Source organism: Phocoena sinus, chromosome 8 (assembly GCF_008692025.1).
Source record: "Phocoena sinus isolate mPhoSin1 chromosome 8, mPhoSin1.pri, whole genome shotgun sequence".
In the NCBI taxonomy this organism is placed as follows: domain Eukaryota; kingdom Metazoa; phylum Chordata; class Mammalia; order Artiodactyla; family Phocoenidae; genus Phocoena; species Phocoena sinus.
Genome location: NC_045770.1, coordinates 102,793,167 through 102,817,151, shown reverse-complemented (window position 1 = coordinate 102,817,151; position 23,985 = coordinate 102,793,167). Strand labels below are relative to the sequence as shown.

At 55.6% G+C, this 23,985-nt stretch overlaps 1 protein-coding gene across 6 annotated transcripts in view; it reads left to right on the top strand.

Moving 5' to 3' along the window:
* The window catches only part of NRXN2 (neurexin 2), a 110,306-nt gene that overhangs the window by 4,109 nt on the left and 82,212 nt on the right, over positions 1 to 23,985 (top strand). For all 6 annotated transcript variants that reach the window (XM_032641053.1, XM_032641054.1, XM_032641055.1 and 3 more), the window contains exons 2-4: positions 5,449 to 6,415; positions 17,456 to 17,473; positions 22,320 to 22,349. In XM_032641053.1, coding sequence (XP_032496944.1) covers positions 5,692 to 6,415; positions 17,456 to 17,473; positions 22,320 to 22,349 — 772 coding nt within the window. In that variant the 5' untranslated portion in view covers positions 5,449 to 5,691. The remainder of the gene's footprint in view (positions 1 to 5,448; positions 6,416 to 17,455; positions 17,474 to 22,319; positions 22,350 to 23,985) is intronic.

Below are 23,985 nucleotides of genomic sequence, written 5' to 3'. Positions count from 1 at the left end.
ACAGAATCCTGTCCCATAGAAATGGGCACTCAGAGGCCCCTTCTCTTCTCTGAGTGTCACTTTCCCCATCTGCCAAAGGGGGCAGTTATAAGGCCTGCATTACTTACTTCTCTCATCTGGCCTTGGTGAGAACCAAAGGAAACAAGAGACACATGGAATTTTGCAAACTGTAAAATGATGAGAGGAGGAGTTTTAAAAGTGATTATTAATACAATACCTACTTTTCCACTTTAGTCTCTGCTAGGCACTGTTTCAAATGCTTTACATATATTAACTCAATTTTGACAGACTACTAATATCTCTATTTTACACGTAAGGAAACTGAGGCCCAGAGAAGCCAAGCAACTGGTCCGAGGTCACACAGCTAGAAAGGGGTAGAGCTGGAAGGAACCCAGGCCCCTGAGTCAGTGCCTCTAATCACTGCAGTATCTCACTTTTGCTTTTGCCCTCTGCCGACATGTGGCTGGACTTGGACTTGCCCAAGGTCTTCCCTGGTCACTTCTAGGTCATCAGGGCTGGAAGAAGGGAGGAGGAAGAGGGGGTAGGGCCTATTCGCAGCCCACCAATCCTGCCTGAGGTTTTAGGGAGGAAACGGGACCCTCCAAAAAACACCTTGTGCAACTGAAAGGGCCCTCAGAGCTCAAGCACTTCGATGCCCCCTCCCGTATGATTCAAGAGCCCCTCCTGAGCATCTCTGAGCAGTAGTCATCCTTTCTCAGCTCACACACCTCCACAGACTGGGAACTCACCGCCCCCCCACCCCTCCCGGAGGCAGCCTACTCCACTGTTGGCTGTTTTGCATTGCCGGCAAGTTTCTCTTTAGCTCGAGCCAAAATCTCCCTCCCCATAACACGTACTCTCCCACCTGTCCACGGGCTGCCTTCTGGGGCCACCAGAATGTGTGTAAACCCAGCTCTTCCTCCCTGATGTCTGGGGGAGGCCCCTGCTGTTACACTCCCAGCTGGCGAGAGAGGGAGCTGGCGTGAGGAGAGCCAGAGGGAAGCTGGTGTTCCCATGGCTGGAAGTGTGTGTGTGTGTGTGTGTATGTGTGTGTGGTGTAGATGTGGCCAGAGAAGGGGCTGAGTGGATGCTGGGAGAAGACCCCTGACCAGGGGCTCTGCCGGGATGGGTACAGACGATCTCACCCTGGAATTCACATCCATTTACTCAGTTTGTGCTGGTGGTATGGGGCTAGGCCTTTGGTCAGGCTAGAAGGCCCGGGAGTAGAATAGTGGATACAGGGGAAGCATCTAGAATGGGAGGCCAGCGACCTTGATTTTAGCCTTGCTCTTCTCTATGGCCCTGGGTCAGTCACTGCCCCTCTCTGGGACTCCGTTTCCACCTCAGAGAAAACGAGAGGGGTAAACTCCATGAGCTCTGAGGTCTGTGTCTTTCAGCCCCCAGGGCAGACTCGGAGTCTGGCTTGTCTGAAGAGGGCAGTGGCTCCTGTGAAGGTTGGGTCGGAGAAGGGTGAGCTCTGTGGCCTGTGCACAGTGCAGGGTAGAAGGAAGGCCATAGATGCTGGAGCCAGCCGGCCCCGTACCTGCACTTGGGCAAATGAATCCATCATTTGAAGCTCAGAGTCCCTGTTTGTAAGCCTGGGGTGACAAAAATACCTCCTAGAACTGGAGGATATGTAAGAAAGTGCACGTGGTGGTCCAGCCTGGCACCCGATGCACACTGGGAAGCCCCAAAGTTGCAGCCCAGATGCCACACTGGCACTGGCCTGGCCATGGGAAGATGGGGAGGAAGCCGTCAGCCTAGGAGGACCCAGAAAGAATCGGTGGGACAGGATTCTGTGGGGGAAGAGAGTGGGCTGAGGCCCTGCGTGCAGCTGAGTCACCCCACCCCCAACCTCTCTAACTCCCATCACCGCTGGCTCAAGGCTGCAGAGCCCACCTGTGGGTAGCGGGTGCTAGGGAGCTGACTGGGTACAGGATCCCCAATTACGGGGAAGAGGTCTGTTCCCCAGAGGAGCAGTGGCCCTGGGCCAGCAGTGGCTGGCAGTGTGCGCTGACATCAGTCAGCAGGCAGGATATCCCGAGGCTGCTCTGGCGATGTCCCTGCACTGGCAGTAGGCACTGGAGAAGAATCGACCTTGGGGAGCAGCTCCTGGACACTGTGGGTGCAGGGGGGCTTCCACTGTACTGCATGCGCCTCGGGGAGGAGCCATGTGCAACTCCAGGGACACTGTTTACCTGATGTAATTGTGCAAGGCCGTGGCCCGGGCCCAGGGGGAGGAGACCTGAGGCCGGAGAACTGCGTACCAGGAGTTGAGGAAGGATGGAGCCTCCTAGGTTAGCAGGAAGCCCCCGCGTCCTGGGAGGAAGGGTGGGTTGAAGGCTGGGTCAGCAGAAGCTTGGTCCTGGGGAGGGGGGAGTCTGAAGGGAGGGGACAGGAATGGTGAAGAGCAGCAGGTTTGCTGGGAACTGTAGGTGGCGTGGGGTGGAAAGGACCCGGGTGTCCGCTTAGCTCACACTCCTCTTGGGGCTATCTCTGCCTCGCAAGCCTGAAGCTGCCTCATTGGTCCCCGGGTCCCTGGAGAGAGGACGCAGGGAGGGCTGGGGCTTCCTCCTGGCCAGCTCTGCAGCCCCTGTGCCCCTGGCGCTGAGCTAGGCAGGCCTGTGCTGCAGAGCTGCAGGCTGTGGGGAGAATGAGTAATGAGCTTTGAGGGGCGGCAGACCCAGACCCTGCCCCGGCCCCTCCCGGAGGCACCGCAGAAGCCCAGCCTCTGCCCCGGCAGGCGCTAGCAGGCACGTGCCTGCGCACAGCACCCCCTCCCTTGTCACACTCTTCCTCCACATCTGGGCACACAAAGACTGATAGAGTCATCCCCTCCTGGACTCTTACCCACTTTGCCACTGCCGCTCCCATCCCCCAGCCAGGTAACATTCCTTCCGGCTTTTAGGACCTAGGCGTCTGCCTCCCAGCCTCTGGAGGCCGCCCCATCAGCCTTCACTCTTTCTGTCCTCTGCCAACTTCCTGAATGAGGGGGACCCTGACCCTTGGCTTTGCCGGCAGGAACCCCTCTGCCACCCTCTAGAGGGTGGGGGATGTGACTATGACAGAGGGACTGGGCTGGGGGTGGGGCAGGGGAACTAATCCCCTCCCTTTCCTGAGCTGAGGAGTGAGCGGACAGCAGCACGAAATCCTATTCCCTCTGCCAGCAGAAATCGATAGCTAATTAATTCCCTCCCCAAAATAGCGTCTGGAGGAGGGGGTGGGGGCCTTGCTCAGAGGCAAGGCCAGACTGAGACTGAGACCCTGGGTCGGGGAGGGAGGGAGGTTGCCATTCTCCGGCCTCCGGAGCCGTGCCTCTGCTGGGGGTCTCTGGCTGCTCCTTCTGAAGAAGAGGGAGAGTTTGGCTTTTCCCTCCCCCAAGCCTGAGGGTCCCTCTCCCCTGCCCTGGGCTGGGGTGAGTGTGCATGCGTGTGGGGGTAAGGGCGTCAATCAGGCTGGGAGCAGGTGCTGCATTTAATTTGATTGGCTAATTAGCCCGCGCATGTTAATTATCTCTATTACCCAGTGAGGAGAGGCAGTGGCAAAGCTATATATAACTGCGATAGTGTTTGGAGAGAGAAGGGACTGCTTGCCTGGAACACCTCCCTCCCTGGGGCAGCCCTTGGAGGGGTGCTGGGGCAGGACACTTGAGACCCTCTTGGAGCCTGTAGGAGTCGGGGGGCAGCAGTCAGAAGGAGCTAGATGGAAGGACCTGAGAGCTGGATTTGGAGGGTCTCTTGGAGATGGCTCCCCAAACTCTCTCTGTTGCCAGCCTCCTGAGGCCTTCTCTGCCCCATCTTCTTTCTGCATACATATCACTCCAACCATCCTGCCCTCCCGTGACTCTCTGCTCACCCCCCTCACTCTGGCCTTTTCGGGGGGTCCCTAGGTTTCTCTCTCCCCCTTCATACCCCAACTTCCTCCCATGTAGGGAGGAACCACACCCATCCAACCTTCTCTCTCTCCAAGTCACCCCTCTTCTCTTCTTTTGGTTCACACCTCTCTGAACCACGACTGTGGCTGCCCTGCCCTTTGTCTCTTTCGTTGAGTTGCTGGAGTCAGACCTATGTGGATCTAAGTCCCTGTTCCCTGCTGACTGGCTGTGTGACCTTGGACAAGTCCCTAGACTTCTCTATGTGGGCTTCCCCAATGGTTAATGGGAATAATGGGACATCCCAGACTGATTAAGTAAAATGACATTTGTAAAAGTGCTCAGCATCCAGGGCCTTGACAAATGCTGTTGGAATTTGGAATTTAATTTTCTCTATCTTCTCATTCCTTTTCTCCCCATCAGGCCACCTTTCTCCTCAATTACTCTTCCTTTTCATGCGATTTCTCTTCTTCCTCTCCACGCTCCCCTTCAGTCTTTCCCTGTCTCTTCCTAAACTATGGTCCTTCTCTGCTTCTCTCTCAGGCTTCTCCCCACCTCTTTCCCTTCCTCCCTCCCCAAAATAAAATCAATGCAATATTCAGGAGGGTTGTTGGATATAAATAATTACGACTCAGAGTTTAACGAGATGCAAATTCCCCTCCCCGGCGTGGGGTATAAATTGCTCTCTGACAGCCCGTTACAAGGGTAATCATTTCAGAAAGGCAATTTTATGCAAATGAGGCTGCCTGCCTCCTGGTGGCTCCCCCAGCCCTGGATGAGGAGGAGGGTGGAACTGAGGGGTGAAGAGAACCCAGTTATCGGAGCAGATCTCAGGCTGAAGACTGGGAGCTGGAGGTTGAGGGTGACAGACATTTAGGTTCAGGAACAACCTGGGCTGGTGAGCAGGAGGTTGGGGCCCAGGAAGGGGTGAGTGTGGTTTTTGGGTAAGTGGAGACACGGAATCAGACGCCTGTCTCTTTGCATGGATGGAGAGGGCTTGGGGTCTGGTTGCCTGGGTCCTGGCTGGTTTCTCTCCCTTGCCCCCTTCCAGCCAGGTTACCCAGTGATACCATTGACAAACTGGCATTTAATTAATCCTAATGAATTATTTAGCAACTTCATTATCCAGCATCAGGAACTGATGAGAGAGAGCCGTGGCTGGTGGTGGGAGCCACGCACAGGGGTTGGGTGTCTCAAAGAGGAAGGGGCTGTGGTCACCAGCTGAAGGAGTCTTTAGGCCTCATCCACAGGAGCTGGCCCTGGTCCTGATGGGAGGCGGGGGTGAGGGCATCTGGGTTGGGCTCCTACTGGACACGAAGGTGTTACCTCCCTACCTGTCTACATCTTAAACCAATAATGCCCCTAGCGAGTGTCATCTCCCCCGCCCCCAGGGTTGAGCCCCCAGTACTCCCGTCATGGTGGTGTCTCTTGTTTTGAGACCCTCTCCAGGTCAGGGTGGCTCCTCCAGTCCTAAAGGGAAACAGTTGAGCTCTTGCTGGTGTGAGGGGGGAGCCAGACACCGACACCTCCCCTCCTCCGAGCCCCTCATTAACACTTTCCTCTCCATTTCCCTGCAGGCATCCCTCCCCCATCTTCCGTCGGAGCCCGCAGCGGGGGAGGGGCGCCTCCGCCTCAGTCCGTGGAAGCCGGCACCTGGGCCTCTGCTCGCCTCGCCCTGCGGCCGGGCCCATGGCACTGTGAGCCGGCGAGGGAGCCCCGCTCGGCGCGGGGGGCGCCCGGCCCCCTCCCCGCCCCATGAGCCCGCGGCTCTGAAGCCTGAGCGGGGCCGGGGGCCGGGCGGGGCCGGGGCCGCCGGAGGCATGGCGCCTGGGAACCCGTGGCGGCCGCCGTCGCTGCCGCTGCTAATGCTGCTGACGCTGGCGGCGGGTGCGAGCGGCCTGGAGTTCGGCGGCGGCCCGGGGCAGTGGGCGCGCTATGCGCGCTGGGCCGGAGCGGCGAGCAGCGGCGAGCTCAGCTTCAGCCTGCGCACCAACGCTACTCGCGCGCTGCTGCTCTACCTGGACGACGGCGGCGACTGCGACTTCCTGGAGCTGCTGCTGGTGGAAGGGCGCCTGCGGTTGCGCTTCACGCTCTCGTGCGCCGAGCCCGCCACGCTGCAGCTGGACACGCTGGTGGCCGACGACCGCTGGCACATGGTGCTGCTGACCCGCGACGCGCGCCGCACAGCCCTGGCGGTGGACGGCGAGGCCCGCGCCGCCGAGGTGCGCTCGAAGCGGCGCGAGATGCAGGTGGCCAGCGACCTGTTCGTGGGAGGCATCCCACCCGACGTGAGACTCTCGGCGCTTACGCTCAGCACCGTCAAGTACGAGCCGCCCTTCAGCGGCCTCCTGGCCAACCTGAAGCTGGGCGAGCGGCCCCCCGCGCTGCTGGGCAGCCAGGGCCTGCGCGGCGCCGCAGCCGACCCGCTGTGCGCGCCAGCGCGCAACCCCTGTGCCAACGGCGGCCTCTGCACCGTGCTGGCTCCCGGCGAGGTGGGCTGCGACTGCAGCCACACGGGCTTCGGCGGCAAGTTCTGCAGCGAAGGTGAGTCTGGGGGGAGCCCCCGCTGGTGCCTGGGCGCGGAGTGAGGGGCGGGAGAGTTGTCTGGGCCTGTAGGGGCGCCTGCGGCCCGCGGGCTCAGACATGGGGGCGGGTGAGAGTGTGTACCAGCACGCGAGTTGGGAGGGGCGTGTGAGGACGCCTGTCCTAATGAGAGGGCGCGCACGGTCAGCCGGTGAGCTGCAGGAGCTGCCGGGTGCTGAGGTTTGGCGTGGGCGTGGCCGGCCTGCGGGTCCCGTGTGGGCGCGGCCCGTGTGGGCGCGGCCTCGTGAGCCCATCCAGTGCCCCTCTCCCAGTCCCCTAGTGAAGGTCCTGTGACGACCTGTGGGTAGGACTGTGTAGTCAGGTCCAGCTAGCGAGAGGATGAGGGCCGGCCCTTGCGGGCGTGTGGATCGGGTGGGTGACTGATTGTGAGGCGCCCGTGAGGGCTGGTGGATGTGCTCTCTGTGGGCGGGGCCTATGTGATGCAGTGGGTGGGGCCTTGTGGGCGGGGACGGTGGGAGTCCTGTGAAGGAGTCCTGAAGACGGTGTGTGGGGCTTGTACCGCTCGGAGCTGTGTAGGGCTGTGGAGAGGGTCCACACGAGGGGGGGCGGGGCCTGCGTGGGCCGTGGGTGGGGTCGGCGCGGGCGGGGCCTAGGGGGCGGGCGCGTGGTCGGCCCAGGAGGGCGGGGCCGCAGTCTGAGGGTTAGCGCGTGGGCGGAAGTACTGTCTGAGAGGCCGGCACTGTACCAGAGGATGAGGGACCCGGACGGAGGGCGGTTGGCGCGGCGAGAAGGGCAGGGCGGCGCTTGCGAGGGCGGGTGAGGGCGAGTGGGGTTCGCCAGGGTGACCGCACGCGCCAGGAGGGCGGGAACCGAGTGTTTTGAGAGTGAAGGAAGCCCGAGGGACAGGGTGGCCGAGGCCTCTCAGGCTCGTGATTAGAGTTGCTGGTTTTGTTGATGGACAAAAAAAATGGCTGGTCGTCTCTCCCGGGTGAGAAACTGGAAGTGGAGGCCTCGCGAGCGTGGGGTTTGGAAGGGTGACTGGAGGGCTGGAGAGGAGTGGTGAGGACTCTGGAATATGGAATTGGGTGCGGCATTGGGACTTCAAAAGGAGGTCAAGGGAGGGAGAGGTTCCGCAGGCTCCCGGGCTGCAAGAGCCTGCAGTGGGCGAAGTGAGGGGACAAGGCGAGGGTGGCGCCAGGCCTGGCGTGGGCTGTGGTTTTAGAGGGGGTGGGGGAGGAGGGATTTCGAGGCCCCTGTTGTGCTTTGGTCTGGCTGGGGAGTCAGGGAGAGGTTCCCCATCAGTTTGGGGACGGGGCGCGTGCACCTCCTGGTCTGTGGCAGCCGTTTTCTAGCAGATGTGTGGAGACAGACGAGCGTTCCGCTCCCCCAGCACCTCTAGAAGCTGGAGTACTTAGCAGTTGCGTGTGTGTCTGCCCTCAAGAGGTAGGGTCTTTGAGGAGTGAGTGTGCCCACAGACCAGCACGGCCCTGGGACTGCTTTGGGGATGGTGTCCTACTGGCTGGGACCTGCCTACAGCCATGGGAGGAGCCACATCTGCAGGTGTGGCTCTGGGCTTGGGAAGTGTGTATTTTGATTATGTATCTGCAGTTGTGGTAGAGGAATATATAAGGAAGGTTTTGGATGGCTCTTGGGAGTTGTTTGTACAAGGTTGGGTGATGTATCTTCAGGAACTGTGTGTATTAAGTGAATCTGACACCTTCTCACCTTTTCTCCAAGGAGTGCAGGTGCTCCCTAAACTGTGAAATCGTGTGTCTGTGCATGTTTGCTTGCACGCGGTGGTGCGTGAGTCTGGCAGTGTGTATGTTACGTGTGAATGGTCTGTTTGAAAAGTAGTGTTTGCAAATAGAAGTGCTGTGCCTAGTAGAGTGAGTAGGACACAAGTGTAAGGGTGTGGGTGCTTGTGTAGGTATCCACGTGCATGCATTTTCATGTGAGATCTCAGTAAGACCTGGACTTTATGAGGAATCTTTCATGACCTTTAACTTGATTCTCTGGTCCCTATGACCCCTCCCCTCCAAGCCTTCCTAAGAAAATAGGATGAACCACCCTTCTAACTTGATGGGAGGGAAATTTGAGCTACAGAGAGGCTACTGGTCCATGGTCTCACTGTGGCAGAATTGGCCTGGGTGTATGAAAAATGCAGCCAGAGGCCCCCTGGTCAACCAGAGCCTTTGTATTAATTCCCTGAAAGGATTCATCGGCCAGAGGCTCCCAGTAAGCCATACAAGATGTGCGCTTCTGAAAGCGCATTGTGTGGTTGTGTGTCTGAGATGTGTTTGGGTCCCTGTGCGTGACAGGGATGGTTGTATCATGTGTATATGTGATGGATGTGTATCAGTTGTATGTTTGTGGCAGCTGTGTTGGAGCTGTGAGAGGCAGTTGCGTATCTGACCCACTGTGTGTGTGTGTGTGTGTGTGTGTGTGTGTGTGTGTGACATCTGTGGAAGGAGTTGTGCTTTGTCTATGATAAAAAGGGAGGGATATTCATCTGGCACTTCATGGGTGTTTGATAAAGATCTGTGGAATGACTGAAGAGATATTAACAAGTATTTGATAGAATAAAGGCTTGGGGTAAGGCTGTATGTGTATATGAAACGATGTATGTGTGTATTTTCAGATATATGTTGTAGGTGGCCATGGTGGTTATAAACACTGATAAACACTGATTACATCTGGCGATGACAGGCACAGTGACAGCTCTACTGATTCTCCTCCCCACCCATGACCTCATTCCCTCCCCTTATATTTGTTCCTTATTTCCTGGGCAGCTTTTGTAATATTCTGTGCTCATTACACTTCTTTTAGTACATTCCCATCCAGCCAGAGAGGACAGGAATGAGCTTCCACCCTTGGGTGTTGGGGTTAGGGTTGGAAGATTTTTAAGGGGAATAGGTCTGGCTCCAGATGAGGGCCAGAGTCTTCAAGCTTCCCTGGAAGTTACATTTACTTCATTATTATCTGCTTTGAGTGGTTCGCAACTTCTTCTGAGATTGGGGATTTTTTTTTTTTTTTTTTTTTTTTTTTTGCGGTACGCGGGCCTCTCACTGTTGTGGCCTCTCCTGCTGCGGAGCACAGGCTTTGGACGCGCAGGCTCAGCGGCCATGGCTCACGGGCCCAGCTGCTCCGCGGCACGTGGGATCTTCCCAGTCCGGGACACGAACCCACGTCCCCTGCATCGGCAGGCGGACTCTCAACCACTGCGCCACCAGGGAAGCCCCCAGGAAAGCTTTTAGGTGGCTTTGATGTTATATTTGCCATCGTGGTTAATCAAGTATACATTAGGAAAGATAGTTTTAGCTTTACATGGAAGACATGCCAGTCTGCCTTCAGATATTCGATGTACATATGGATTTGTGGATCCTTTGGACCACACTCCCCGCCCCCTGCCCTGCCAATGCCTTCCTGGGACCGCTGACTGAGAGCCTCCATGCTAGGAAATCTGTTTCTTTTCTCTGGGGCTCTGGCCACAGGTGATTGAAGACAGAGCTAAGTATGAGTCACTGAGTGTGTATACTGCTGCTGATTGTCTGCCGAAGTGGGGATCAAGTAGACTGGGATTTTGCATTGGTTTAGGTGTGAACTCCGCCTCATGTCACTCGTGTGGGGGGAAAGGGCTGAAAAGTGATCAAGGAAGAAGAGTATGCAGGTGTGTGTGGGATACCTCGAGTGGAGTGGGGATGTATATGTATACGATGGAATGTCAGGTGCATACCTCGCTTGGGGGAGAAATGAAACCAGTGGTAATGCGTGTGTGGCAGGGAGATAGACGCATGGGTCTCGTATTTTGTAGGTTTGTTGGCAGTTTAATTCAACAGATTGTTGTCAAGTCCTCTTTGGTGATAAGCCTTGTGTTGGGGGCTGAAGGTGAGTCAGACATGAAGAAGACACTGCTCAGGGAGTTGCCTGATTAATTGGGGAAGCAGATAAAAAAGCAGTCCAGGGTGTGGTTAAGAGCACAGATGCTGTAGTCTGGCTGTCTGGGCAGTGACCTTGGACTTAAGCCGGCTCTGCCCTGGTTTCCTTTATCTGTAAAATGGGGACAGTAATAGTACCTACGTTACAGAGTTGTTATGGAAATTAAATTGGCTAATTCACATACGGTGCTTAGAATAGTGCCCAGCACGTAGAAAGTGCTCAATAAATAATAACAAAAGAACAGCATGGCATATGCAGTGAGATGCAAAGAGATGCAGTGAGGCAGTGTAGCTTAGTGATTAAAGCGTAGTCTTCTGAGACTCAGATCTGGGTTTGAATCTGATTTCTCTACTCACTCAGCCTGTGAGTCAGATGAGTACTAACCTTCAGACTAATTTTTCCTGACCTGTAAAATGGGGATAAGCATGCTTATCTCACAGGTTTGTTTTGGGAATGAAATGAGTGTCTGGTACATAATTAGTGGTGTGAATGGTAGTTGTTATTATAACAGAGTACTCTTGGGGTTTTGAAGAAGGGGCGAATTTACAAGTCAGGGGATTAATAATAAAAGGCATACTATTTAAGATTGGCCTTGAACGTTGATCAGTAAACTCGGTGTGGGGAGGTCACGCTAAGCAATGGAACTAGTGAGGACAAAGGCGTGGAAGGGGGAAATGTACATCATGTCCTTAGAGGGGCACCAAGGAGTACAGGGAAAACAGTGGAATCTATAGCAGGAGAAGCAGGATGAGGCCAGGTCTTGGAGTTTTTCTCTTTTGGGGGCGTGCCGTGAGGCTTGTGGGATCTTAGGTCCTCAACCGGGATCGAACCTGGGCCCCTGGTAGTGAAAGCACGGAGTTATAACCAGTGGGCCACCAGGGAATTCCCCAGATCTTGGAATTTTGACTTAAATCATTCACCTAACATTTATTGGATGCTGTGTATAGAGTATTGGTAAATGGAGCCACAAAAGAATTTTGAGCAGGCACGTGAATAAGAAGAACTGTGTTTTGGAAGCTGGGAGTGAAGGGTAGAATGGAATATGGAGGGCAGAGTCATGCGGTGGAGGGATCAGTGGGAGACGGTTCAGGAAAGCGATATTGGGGCTCTGACCCTCGGCTGTCTTGGGGACTGGCAAGGAAGGGTGGTGGCGGCAGTGGTGGCAGTAGCAGCAACAGTGGCTGAGAGCTGTCGCTGAGACCGAAGCTGCAGGACTCTGCCTTTCCCACGGGGAGGGGCAGAGGTGATGAGGTTTCAGGTTTGCTTGCTCGGAAGGATGGCGGTGGGAGTTGCGGGGAGGGAGAAGTTGGGAGGGGGACCAGCTTTGAGCCACAGATCATGCACCTGTCTTGGTGTTCCTGGACGGAGGCATCCAGACAGTTGGAAGTGTGAGACCAGAGCTTTGAGTTGAAGGTGGGGCTGCAGGTAGAGACCTGGGAGCCACGTATGTGGAGAGAGTATTTGAAGCTTTGGGATCAGATGAAGTGGCCAAGGAGAAGGTGAAGAGACTTCGGGGGGGCTCATTTGGGAGGAAGAGGGGGAGGAGTGTCCGCAGACTCAGGGAAGGAGCAGTTAGAACAAAGAGTAAATTGGATCACACAGTCAAGGGAGGAGAGAGCGGGGCCTCACAGCTAGTGGGCATTTGCTGGGTGCCTTGAAGGCATGACCACCCCGTGAGATGTAAGAGCTAGGATCTGAACTGACCTGGCTCCGGGGCCCCCCACCTTCTCCATGCTGCCTCCGAAAAGGAGAGTCAGTCAGTCAGCTGTGTCCGTGGATGACCTGCATATGGCTTACTGGAGGTGCCTAGGGACAGCGTTTCGTTAGAAACCAGCAACCACCCCAGATTCCTTGGGCCACAGCTTCTCCTTTCAGCCACTACGTGATGAGGGTGTTCCTGTATTTGTCGTCCCAGCAGTGAGAGAGGGCAGTGGAAATCGATCAGGAAACTCACGGGCTTCCGGAGCCCGCTGGGAGCGCGGGGAGGAACTCACCCAGGAAAGTGGGGCATTATCCCATTAAAATACCCGCTCACTAGCGTTTACAACATTTCAGATGGAAATCTTTTAAAAATATGTTGCACACCTTTCTGCCTCCCTAAGCATATTTGGAATGTGATTTAACCTTTTCTGGATGACTCAGGATGTCTCTATTCCCCTCAGGTATTGCGCCGGACTGTCACACAGTGGTTCCTTTGTTGAGGTTTGTCCCTGCCTGAAATGATGCCTGACTTTTGAGTTCTTATGTTAGCTTTTTCTAGTTTTTCCACCTCTGCCCTGAGGAGGAGTTGTCAGGTAACAATCCATATCCCTCTCTCTCTCTCTCTATTTGTGAACTTGGAAATCAGCATTCCCAGCATGTTAGAATTGTATGTCGCTAAGAAGGAGTGGATTCTGGGTTGGGTCTGAGAGGCTCTCCTATGAGAAAATAACAGTTTTTAACGCATAACTGTTATCGTGTCAGTTTGGGCTGCTCAGGACTGTTTCTTTTCTTTGGTTCTGGTCTTCATCCCTGTCCTTGATAATGAATCTGCTGGAATCCCCAGTTCATGTTAGCCAAGGCAATGCCATTTATGCCCTCGGGGGAGGCACTCAAGACCTGTGTGTATGAAAGTTGAGTAAATGAAGTCACATATGTGGAATCACTCTGTCAGCTCTAACATCTAATACCTGTGGTCCTGACAGTTTCTGCTGTTGGAAACGGCTCTAGGCAGAATGGGATGGACAGCTCGAGAGAGAGCTGTGCAGAGAGCGACTGCTGTAAGGTCCCAGAGATGAGACAGATGCTCCCAAGGAAAGCCTCCTGTGGCAGAATGGTTAAGAGCACGGGCTGACGGGTTTAGTCCCGGCTTTGCTACTTGCTAGCTGTGTGAACTTGGACAGTTTGCTGATGCATTGTTCTTCAGTGTCCTACTCTGTAAAATGGAGGTCATGTGTTGTTGTAAGACTAAATGAGTTAATACATGGAAATCCTTTACAACGTGCCAGGCACTATTCTACGTGATCAATAAATGCTACGATGATTATTAACCCTCGTGGTCAGAGAAGGCTTCAAGGAGGAGGTGGGAATTGGCTAGATCTTGAAGGATGACTGAGTGAGATTTGTGGAGGTAAAGGAAAGACCAGGGTTTCCCTGCCAGGAAAATGTTCTAAATGAGGAGTCCAGAGGGTATGAGTCGAGTGTATCAGACCAAGATGGTTGTGCTTTATGGGAAATAAAATCAGAACTGTAGATTAAAGCCAGCTTCTAGAAGTCCTGAACTTCAGGCCAAGAATGCAGCCCATCGAAACTTTTAAAGCCAGACAGATTTGGTTCAGATTTTGACTCTGTCCCTCACCAGCAGTGTGACCTTGGGTAAGTTTCTTCCACTTTCTGAGCCTTGATTTCCCCGTCTTTACAAGGGAGTACTAGTAGTATCTGTTGATGAGGTAGCACGGAAACGAGGCATGGAAAAAGCCAGGCACATTTGAAGTGCTGGGTAAGTGAGAAGTGTTCACTTCTTATTTTTTATTCATTCAACAAACACAGGCATGCCTTTTTCTGAGCCAGGAACTGTGTAAGCAGCTGGATATAGAGAGATGAATGAGACGTTGTCCTTCCTCTTGGAGATCTCACAGTCCAGCCAGGAAGCAGACGTGGAAACACAATCGCAATAGAGATGCGATAAGTGAAATAACAACCCGAGCTACATATCGAGAACTGGCACAAAAGAAGGATGGCTAGGAGGTCAGTTCAGAACATAGACCAATGTATACTGACTTGGTCTGAGAGCAGGAGTCGACTTTCTCAGGCAGCTGAGGGTGAGAGGAATGAGGATGGGGAAGGGTGTTTCAAGCGGAGGGAATGGTATGTGTAGAGACGCGGCATATTAGGGAAAGGGGGAGAAATTGGGTGTGGCTGAAGCCCGGACTGTCGCAGGAAAGGAGGTTGGAGGGAGGCATGGTCAAACCCAAATGGACTTTCCTGAGAAGATTGGACTTGATCCTGTAGGCCCTGGGAAGCCTTGAAGAGTTCTAAGCAGGGTCGTGACTCAGTTGGACCACTTTGGTGGTGCTTGGACTGTGACTTGCAGGATAAGAAGGCTGGCTGTAGGGGGAGATCCTTTAAGAGGCTTATTAACGTTCCGAGGAGAGGATCTGATGAGGGTTTGGCCTTGGGGCTTTGCTGATGGTGATGGAGGGATGAAAAGTGTTTCTAGGAGTCGAGTCGAGCTTTTAGAGTTTTACAAGTTGGAACTGATAGGACCTGGTGATTGGTGTGGAAAAAAAAAGAGCAAGGCTGATTTCTGGGTGTCTGACCTGATCCGGGAGTGCAGGCAAGAGGAACGGGCTTGCAGGGGCGAGGGTTTTGAGGTCCATCTTGGACATGAGGACATTCAGCCCATGAGACACTCAGGTCAAGCTTCTCTGAAGGCAGGTCAGGAGCACAGAAGAGAGGTTTGTACCCAGGCTACTGAAAAGTTCTGACCGTGTGTGTGCATGTGCATTGATCATGGCAGTACTTGTCAGGTGTGCCTGGTACGTGTGCCCAAGAGCGAGGCTGGGCATGGGCCGAGGGACCAAACAGCAGGAGGCTAATGAAGGAAACCGGGGGTCAGGGGTGAGCATGGGGGCTCTGATGACCTAGGAGCGCAGTGGACAAAGGCAGAGGTGATTTTGTGCTCCTGGGCAAGTGTCCTTTTCTTTACAAAGGAGGTAGGTAACACACCAAGCTTGTGAGGGCTGCTGGGAAGCTGATGCGGACAACGCACATTGAGGGTCTGTACGGTGTCTGGCACGTGGCTAACTCTTGGCCTCTCTGGAGCCTGGCAGAGTGTGGGGCACAAGCTGGGTGTTCAGGAAGCGCTGGTTGAAAGCAGTGCCTTTGCTGAAGGCAGGGAAATGGGAGCTTTGTTGCGGCGGGTGGAGATGTCAGATGCGGCTTTAGTGGTGGACTGGGTGTCAGGAGCTGAGTGATTGCAGAGCGCACGGCTGGGAGTGCAGGACTGGCCCCCAGGGAAGAGGCCAGGGATGAAAATACAGGTTTGAGGGTCCCTTAGCCGCGAAAGTGCACTCTCATGGAGGAGTGAGGGAGAAGAGAGAGGAGTGTGGAGGGCCTGGGGCTGATCCTGGAGGGGCCCATGATGGCAAGTGAGGGGCACAGATGAATCAGCAGAAAGCGAAGGGCAGCCGAGAAAGAAAGGCCAGTGAGTCCCCAGGGGACCCTCTGCGAAGCCAGGAGAGGGGAGACTCATGCAGGCAGCAGGCTGTACTTGGTCGTCTGACCTTCCTGAGCATAGCACGACCCACATTTGTGGCAGGTGGGAATAGGGTTTGGAATCCCCGCCATGTCGGGTGATGTGCCTCCTTGTTTGTGCAGGAGCTGGAGAGGTGAGTGTGCTGACCGGCCAGGGCCCCAGCACACTGCGACGAAGAGATCCGGACACAGGCTGCCCTCGAGAGTCCAAGGGTTTTCCTGAGGGTCCCTTCCTAGCCAGCTCCCCTCCCCACCATAAATGTCACGTGATTCAGTTTATTTAAGGAAATCATTGTATACATGGCCTTTGGGGGATGCAGCTGTCAGGTAAAAGAAGCTCTGTGTTGTATAGAAGTGTGTTTGTAACACACGTGGATATGTAAAGGCTTGTGAGTGTAGGTTTAGAAAACAGGAGACCGATAGATGGGTAGATAGCAAAAGGGGGCTGTGTTCCTCCTGGGGGGTGTGTCTCTAGTCCCTGGAGGGAGTGTGGGGTGGTGTGGTGTGTGCATCTCACATTATGTGTTAGGTCACAGCGTGCGTATTGATTCTGCATTCAGCCTGTGTGTGTGTATTGTGGGCGTGCTATAAGGTGTGACAAATGACAGTGTGTGTTTCTGGAGTTTAGCTCACCCCCTAAGAGCGGATGAGAAGAGAACACAAAGTGAGGCTGGAGGTAGGAGATGGTGTGTGCACACGGGCATGAGTGTGTCCTGAACAGCTGTTTGCGTGTACACGTGTGTATCCCGGGTCCACATACGTGTGCTCGCATGCGTGTGTGTTTGCCCGATGGGTCTGTTTGTTTGTAGGTCGTGCTGTTCCTTTTCCCCCTGTTGCCTCCTCTAAAGGCTCCCGGTAGGTGGCAGGTCAGAAATGCTTTCAGAGGGGCCTTCTTGGCGCTCTTAGGGAGCGGGCCGGAGCCCAGCCTGCTTGAGCTCCGTTGAAGGAACTGCCTCTCTCCTACCTTCCTTCCTTCTTTCTTGATCTCTTTGGTGAGCCCCAGGGACAGGCCCAGGCAGGCCCCTGAGAGGTGAGGGCTGACTGCCCAAAGGCTGTGGCACGACAGAGGGATGGGCCCAGTCTGGCCCCCTGAAGTGGCCCGTCCGGCCTGGGGACCTTTTGCCACACCCAGCTGTTGAGAAGGCGTTTATCCCAGAATCACAGAACCAGAGCCAGAAGGGTCCTCAGAGGAGCTCTAGTCCACCCGTCTCATTTTTGCAGAGGAGGTACTGGGGGCTCAGAGAGACTGGGCGACTGGGATGGGAGTCACACGGCACTCTGAGGCAGAAACTCTGTTTTCCGAGTACGTTGACTTTTCTCCCCCGACAGGGTGGCGGTGGGGAGTGCTTGGGCCTGAGTGTGCACAGGCCTCAGGTGTGAGTCGTGTGAGAGATTATGCATGTCTCTGCATCATTAAGTGCCTATGTGTGTCAGTGTGTCACTGAGGGTGAGCCCGGCGTGAGCGTGTCCCCATCTGTCTCTGAGACGCGATGGAGCGCGGGGGTGGGGGGAGCGTGCTGGGGGAGTCTGGACGCCTGACTGCTGCTCCTGGCTCTGCCTCTGATTTCCCATGTGACCTTGAGCGGTTAGCTCCCTGTCCTGGGCCTCAGTTTCCTGAAGTGTAACTCGAGGCTCATGTCCCCTTGGACTGTGTGACCCTGTGTGTGAGGCTCTGATTCGGGGAACAGCTTGGTCTCTGTCTCATCCCCGCAGGGCCTTCCTGATTGGGTGACTTGTGTCCGGGCCTGGGGGGGCTTGGACCCACCTTCCATCACTCCCTTTGGAGCCCTGTCCTTGGTACCCTCGCTAACTGTCCTCCTTTTTTTCTCTCTTTCTGCATCCCCCTTCCTGAACCTCGCCGGCCTGTAGAGGAGCACCCCATGGAAGGTGAGTGATACCTCTCGGTCGCTGGGGTGGCAGATCAATCGCCGGGGGGCCTGGTGGTTCCCTCCCCTGCCCATGTGTGGGGCCCCCAGGGAAGGATGTCTGGGTGTCCTCTTGGCTGCCTCGGCCCGCCTCTCACCTGGTCCCTCTTTCCGGTTTGCTGGGGAGAACTGCCTGGTAGAGGCCGTCCCTCCATTGCCTGTCTTCAGCACATCTGCCCACCGGCCTTTCTTCTTTCCTGGGAGGAGACCAGACTGGGGGTGGAGCTGGAGGGATGGGGCTGGAGCATTCAGAAGTGTCCAGAAATGATTGAGGAGATGTGTTTTTGCCCAGCGCAGCTGAGGAAGCTTAGAAAGGCCACGCTGCCAAGGGTTGGGGTGTGGCCGGGGCTGGTGCTTGGGTAGAATCTGCTCCAGGGTCTGAAGAGCGCAGGCAGAGGCGGGGTTGTCGGGTCCCCGGGTCAGGGGATGTGGGCTGGGTGGCAGCTTCTCCTCTTTGACACACTTGTAGTCCCCTGTCCCCTGTCCCACGGGCTGGCCTAGGTAGGTAGGGGTGGTCTGCTTCTTCCTTCAGCCCAGGCCCGGGGAAGGGCGGGGAACGTGCCTCGCTTCGGAGTCTCTCTGTCCATTCTTTCCCTGTCTTCTGCTTCATTTGCCTTCTCTCTCTTTCTGGTTTTTGTCTTTGCCTCTCTTTTTCTCCAGGGTTCTGTCTCTGGACCTCTCTCTTTGTTTCTGTCCTTCCCCAGGCTCTCTCTGTGTTCCTGTCTGAACCTTCTCTCACTCACCGTGCTTTTCCCTGTTTCTTTTCCTTCTTCGAGGTGGACCACGTCAGGGAGGGAAGACTGGGTTGAATGGTCCAGGCTTGACACCTGGGCTGCAGGGGAGCTCATGTGGCCCACACAGGGAGGGCATGCAGCGGGCTGGGAGGGAGATAGGACCCCAGTCACCAAACCTGCCCCACACTTTCTTCTTGGAGTAGCAGGTGTGGGAAGCATGTGCGCAGCCCCAGGCTGGGAGCTCCCGGGCCTGGCCCTGCCCTGGATGCAGGAGTCTGGGGAAGGAAAGAAGGGGCTGGAATCCACTTTCCCTGGTGGTGTCCATGGTTTGGCTTGTCTGTCTCTCTAATGTCCCTTCTCCTTGGGTGCCCTCAGGTCTCCCGATCCCTCTGGGCAGGCACGTGTGTGTGTGTGTGTGTGTGTGTGTGTGTGTGTGTGAGAATCTGTATGCACACTGTTCACGTAGCTCTGCTGCTCTGTTGTGTCTGGGTGTCTTTGTGCACGTCTGTACACGTATGCCTGTGTACATGTGTCTGAGTGTGTGTGGAGGTGTGCGCCCCTCCAGCATCGTGTCTTCTGTGGCGTGGCCCACATCTCCGTGTGCCTCTGTAGGAGCGTCTGCATCTGTGTCTGCCACTCCGTGTGTCAGTGTTTACCTCTGTGTGTGTGTGAGAGAGAGTCTGCGTGTCTGTGTGGACGCAGCCTTCTGAGGGCTGGAGATAAGATTTAGTGCTGATGGGACTTCTACTTGCTCTTGATGTCATGTCTCCTCTGGAACAAAGGGAGAGATGGAGGAGAAAGAGAGGGGAAAAGGGTGGAGGAAAGGGGCTGGGGGGAGGGAGCAGGGGGCAGACAGACAAGAGGAAGGAGAGGGGGTAGGTAGAGGCGGGAAGAGGAAGGACACAGTGGAGGGAGGGGCAGAAAGGGGAGAAATGGGGAGGGGGAAAAGGCCAGCCCAAGAGAAGAAACCGGAGGGCTGCTGTGGGGAGGAACAGTGGCCTGGAGCTGAAGGGGAGGAAAAAGGAAACAGTTCTTCTCCAAACAAGTAGAATAGTAGAATAGAAGGACAAGACTGGGAAGCTGGGCTTGGGGGACGAGTGGGGAATGAGACCACTTAGCCACCTCTTGGGGGTGCCATGGTGGCCTGCTGGTCTGGATGTGGCCCTTCGTGTGCTTGCAGGTCAGTGGCTGTGCAGGGGTGTGTGTCTGAGGCTGTGTGTGTGTGTGTGTGTGTGTGTGTGTGTATATACACCCAGGGATGTGAAGCATCTGTGTGTCTCTGTGTCCTGGCTGCTTGTGTGTCTCACAGTCTTGTCCCCTGTAACCCTCTTCCTTCTTTCGATGTTGGTCCTCCCTGGGGTTTTGTCAGGAGAGTGAGGGGGCAAGACTGAGAGTGGGGAGGTGGGTCTGGTAGGTGGTGGCTTCACGGGGGGTGGGCTGGGGGACTCCTTGGGGGCATTAGGCTCTGGACTCTGCAGGTCCCTCTTCAGATCTCTGAGTTCTCCGTGCCTTCACCCTCTTGTCTGGTCCTTCGACACTGTGCCTCAGGCCTAGCTTTCTCCCAGGGACCCAGCCATCCAGCTCCCCAGGCCCCTGCCGAGCATCTCCTTTTGGGGATCCTGGTAGCCCCACCCCCTTCCCCCTAGCTTTTTGTAGCAGGGAGAGAAGACCCAGAAGCAACCAGATAAAGTGCCCTAGGAAAGGACCCTTGGTAATGCCATCTGTCACTACCAGCCTCTTCTCCAGTGGCTGGAGGAGGGACTGATGCCACAGGTAGAGGTGGGGAGGGGTGTAAGAAGGGGGGCTGGGGCATGGGGAGAGCAGAGATTTCAGGCCACGGGGTGAGGCAGGCTTTAGGGAGAGCACCCTCGGGCCAGGCTGGGCTGAGCCTCAGGTAGACGGGGCAGGGAACCGGCCTCCCCTTCCCCAAGATGGCTGGTGCTGTCACTCCTGAGGGAGCTGAGCAGCTGGTTGCCGTGGCGACAGAGGGAGAGTGCATTATGCTAATGAGGCTGGCTGGGAGCTGGGCAGTGGAAGGGTCTTCGAGGCCGAGATGCCACTCCCCCAGAGCAGGGGTACAGGCGGCAGGGGGGACAGGAGGCAGGTTCACAGGTCCCTCGGCTCCTGGGCCTGGAAGAGTTGGATGAGGGGTTAGGGCCCTGGGTCTGGGTCCTGGATTTAGGGGGTTTGGAAGATGCTGGTAGTTTTGGGGGAAAGAGTTGGGGGGCGTTCGGAGCAAGGAATAAGATTTGGTCCAAATGCTTGGGTCCCCTCCGGTTTTGTGGATAAAGCCTGTGTCTTCCCAAGAGCTGTTTTGTCCTGAGGCAGCCCTTGTCAGCTGTGGCCCCCTCCCCCGACTGGCCTCAGACCCAGCACTGGGGAGAGATGAGTGCTGCGCGAGACAAGAAGGGGGCAACATGAACCATCTACCCAAATCTTCCACAGGATCCCGGCCCTTGGCCCCCGGCCCTGCCCTTCTGGCCTTTTTGCTGCCTTTCTTTTTGGAACCCAGGCATCCTGGCCCTCAGCCTTGCCCCAGAGACTCCTGGAGCGCTTCTCCCTGTCTTGCATCCTGGTCCTGGCTTTCTACCCCCAGGGCCCACATCTCATGGCCTCAGCAGTGGGGATGGTTTCCAAGGGTGAGGTGGTGCTGCAGGGCTGTTCCTTCCCCAGCCTCTTGGCCAGACACCACGGGTGCAGGGATGGGGGAGGCGAGGGCTGCGGTTCGGTGGGGCTAGTCATCTCAGGGAGCCCTGGGGTCTCAGCTCAGCTGTGGGGCATGTGCTGCCAGCCTCTCTGGGGGAGGGTGTTCCTTGGCTGATGCCTTCTGGGGACTGGGGTACTGGTCCAGTGGGCCAAAGTCTCTCCCCCTAAGGCTGGGGGGGCCCCAAATCAGGGCTGACCAGGCTCTCTCAAGGGACCAAGGCACCCCTGAAAAAAAATCCCAGACAATCTTGCTCTCAGTCTTGGCTGTCAGGCTTCTGTTTTCCCTTTTCAAAATTCAGCTTTTGGGTCACCTCAGAGAGGGCCTGTCCAGAGAAAGGGGGTCTGTAGAATAGTTTCGAATGAGGTGTGTCGACCTCTCAGAGAGCTGGGGCTCCCGCCCATGGGTCTTGGCTGCCCTCTTTGGTCTTTGCTGTCCAAGAGTGCTGGCCTGGCCTCCCAGTCCTCCCTGTGGAAGGATCCAGGCCCCCATCCTTGCTCTAGTGTTTCCCTAGATTCTGTTTCCTCCAACCTGCTGTCTCTCTAACTTTGTCCTCCTGAATCTCAGTTTCCTTGTAGAATCCGGGTGGGCAGGGTGCCTGTTACCCAGTTGGAGGCTGCTGGGAGGATTGGACCTGGACAGATGCCTTTCCACAGCCCCCTTTGGTGGGAGATTCCCTCTAGGTCCAGGCTCTTCATACCCCCGTCTTCCTGGTCTCTGCCAGGCTCGAGGGGTAACGGGATGGGGTGGGGTGGGGGGGTTTGGATATCCCTCTTGTCTGCTCAATCCCGCGCTAACAGGACACTCTCTCTCTCTCCAGGTGGCTTTGATTTTTGTGTCGTGTTTTATTTTCTCCTCCATCCGAATCGTTTTTCTCGTTGACTGTTTTTTTTTCTCTCCGCCTCCCGGAAGAAAAAAAAAAGAAAAAAAGAAAAAGGAAAAAGCAGCCCTCCCAGCCTCATGCTTCTCCTCCTTTTCCTTTTTTTTTTTCCGGCAAGAAGAAAAAAAAAGAAACCAAAATCTCCTCTCCCCCTGCAGTGACTCCCTGCCCCAATCCTTCCTCTGGTTCTGCCTGTACCCCCTTCACTGTCTCCGGCGCCCCCCTTCTCTCTCTCTCTCTCGCCCCACTTCTCGTGCCCTCCACCCTCTGTTTTGGCATCGGGCCCCTTTCCTCAGCTCTGGGCTGGGGGCTTTCCCCCGATGTCTGTCACAAGTTAAAAAGGGTTTTTAAATTGTGGCAGCAAAAGCTTTTTTCTCCCCTCTCTCTGGCTGATTTTGATGACTCGTGTTTTCTTTGTTTCTTTCCCCTTTTCTTTCTTTTTTCTTCTTTTATTGTCTCCTTTCTTTCTTTCTCTCCTTCCCTTTCCAAGGTCCGGCTCACCTGACGTTAAACAGCGAAGGTATGGTTTGAAGTTCTGGCTTGGTTTGGATTGGATTGGATTGGATGGCCCCCAACCTGCACCTGGATTTTCTGTCCACCCCCACCTTGCCCCCCTACCCCCTCCTCCACTTGTCCCGCCTCCTTCCTGCCTTCCTACCCCCTTCCTCGGCCTTGTCTTTATTTTATTTGGGCGCTGGGGTGGGTGGGGGCTGGTCCCCATGTGTGCTCTCCCCTCTCCCACCTCCCCCGACACACTCCATCCGCCCTCATCCCACCTTGGTTTCTGACATCAAGAGATGTTTGAACTCCTGCCGTTGTCTCCAGTCACCTTTTTGCGTTTTCCTGATAGTGTATCTTGCTTTTTTTTTTTTCTTTCTCGTGGTGTTTTATTTCCTTCTGCTCATTCTGCTCATTCTTTCTTTTCTGTGAACCCAAATAAAAAGAGAAAAGCATGGGCTGGAGGAAGTGGGTTTTAGGCAGCCTCATTCCCCTCATCGCTGTGGGATGCCTCCTTTCCACAGCAGTTCCCCCCACCCCCGTACACCCTCACCCTTGTGTCTTCTGGATGTCTCCTGACCCTGTTTGACAGATGAGGACATTTAGGTCCAGAGAGATGAAGTGACTTGCTAGTGATTACGCAGCGTTTAATTGGTGGTACTGTTGGGACTGCTCATCTATTTTTAGCCTCCCTTCGACCAAGTCCTTACCATCTTTAAAAGCCCTGGTGTTCGGCAAACCTGGAGACAGACCCCAGGAGTCCTGACCTTGATCCCCTAGCTCTGACCTCCCTGTTGCTGACTCCCTCCCAGATCCTCAGGCACTGCTTCCCTGCCCCGCTGGTCCTCTGTTGGGGTTCATCTTCCATAAGGACAGGCTGGTATCCTTAGCCTGTAGGCAGGAGAAGCCTACAGGATGAAGGCTGGGCTGTGGGGAGAGACTCAGATCGGGAATTTGGGATGGATTTAGGTCTGGGGAGGTAGAGGCCTGGGATTCTTGCAAGGATGTGAAATTATGGTAAGAAATGTGGGGAAAGAGGAAGTCCCGAGTGGGGAGTCAGGGCCTGGTGGGTTTACTCACATCCTTCTTGCATCTCAGTGCCTGATTCTGGGTTTGCTGGCTGTGGCTCACCTTTGTCCTAGATGAAGCCCTGAAGGATCCCTAAAGCCACCCCTCCACCTCCCGAAAGGCCACAGCCCAGGTGTTATTCTAGCTTCAGTTCTGGGGATTGGGGTTGGAATAAGGGCCCAGACAAGGACATTTTTTTTTTTTTTTTTGCGGTACGCGGGCCTCTCACTGTTGTGGCCTCTCCCATTGCGGAGCACAGGCTCCGGACGCGCAGACTCAGTGGCTGTGTCTCACGGGCCCAGCCGCTCCGCCGCATGTGGGATCCTCCCGGACCGGGGCACGAATCCGTGTCCCCTGCATCGGCAGGCGGACTCTCAACCCCTGTGCCACCAGGGAAGCCCCCAGGACTTTTAAACTCCATTTTTGAGTTCCCCGTAAGAACCATCTCGTGGGGTCTGGCAGTAGGTGTGGTGCCTGGGAGCCGCTGGTCAGGGCTGGGTGGAGAACTTAAGGCAGCCTGGAGGCCAGACATGGTGACGAGTGCCTGCGGGACTTTGGAGGCCTGGGCTGGGGGCGCTGGGCGGTGGCGA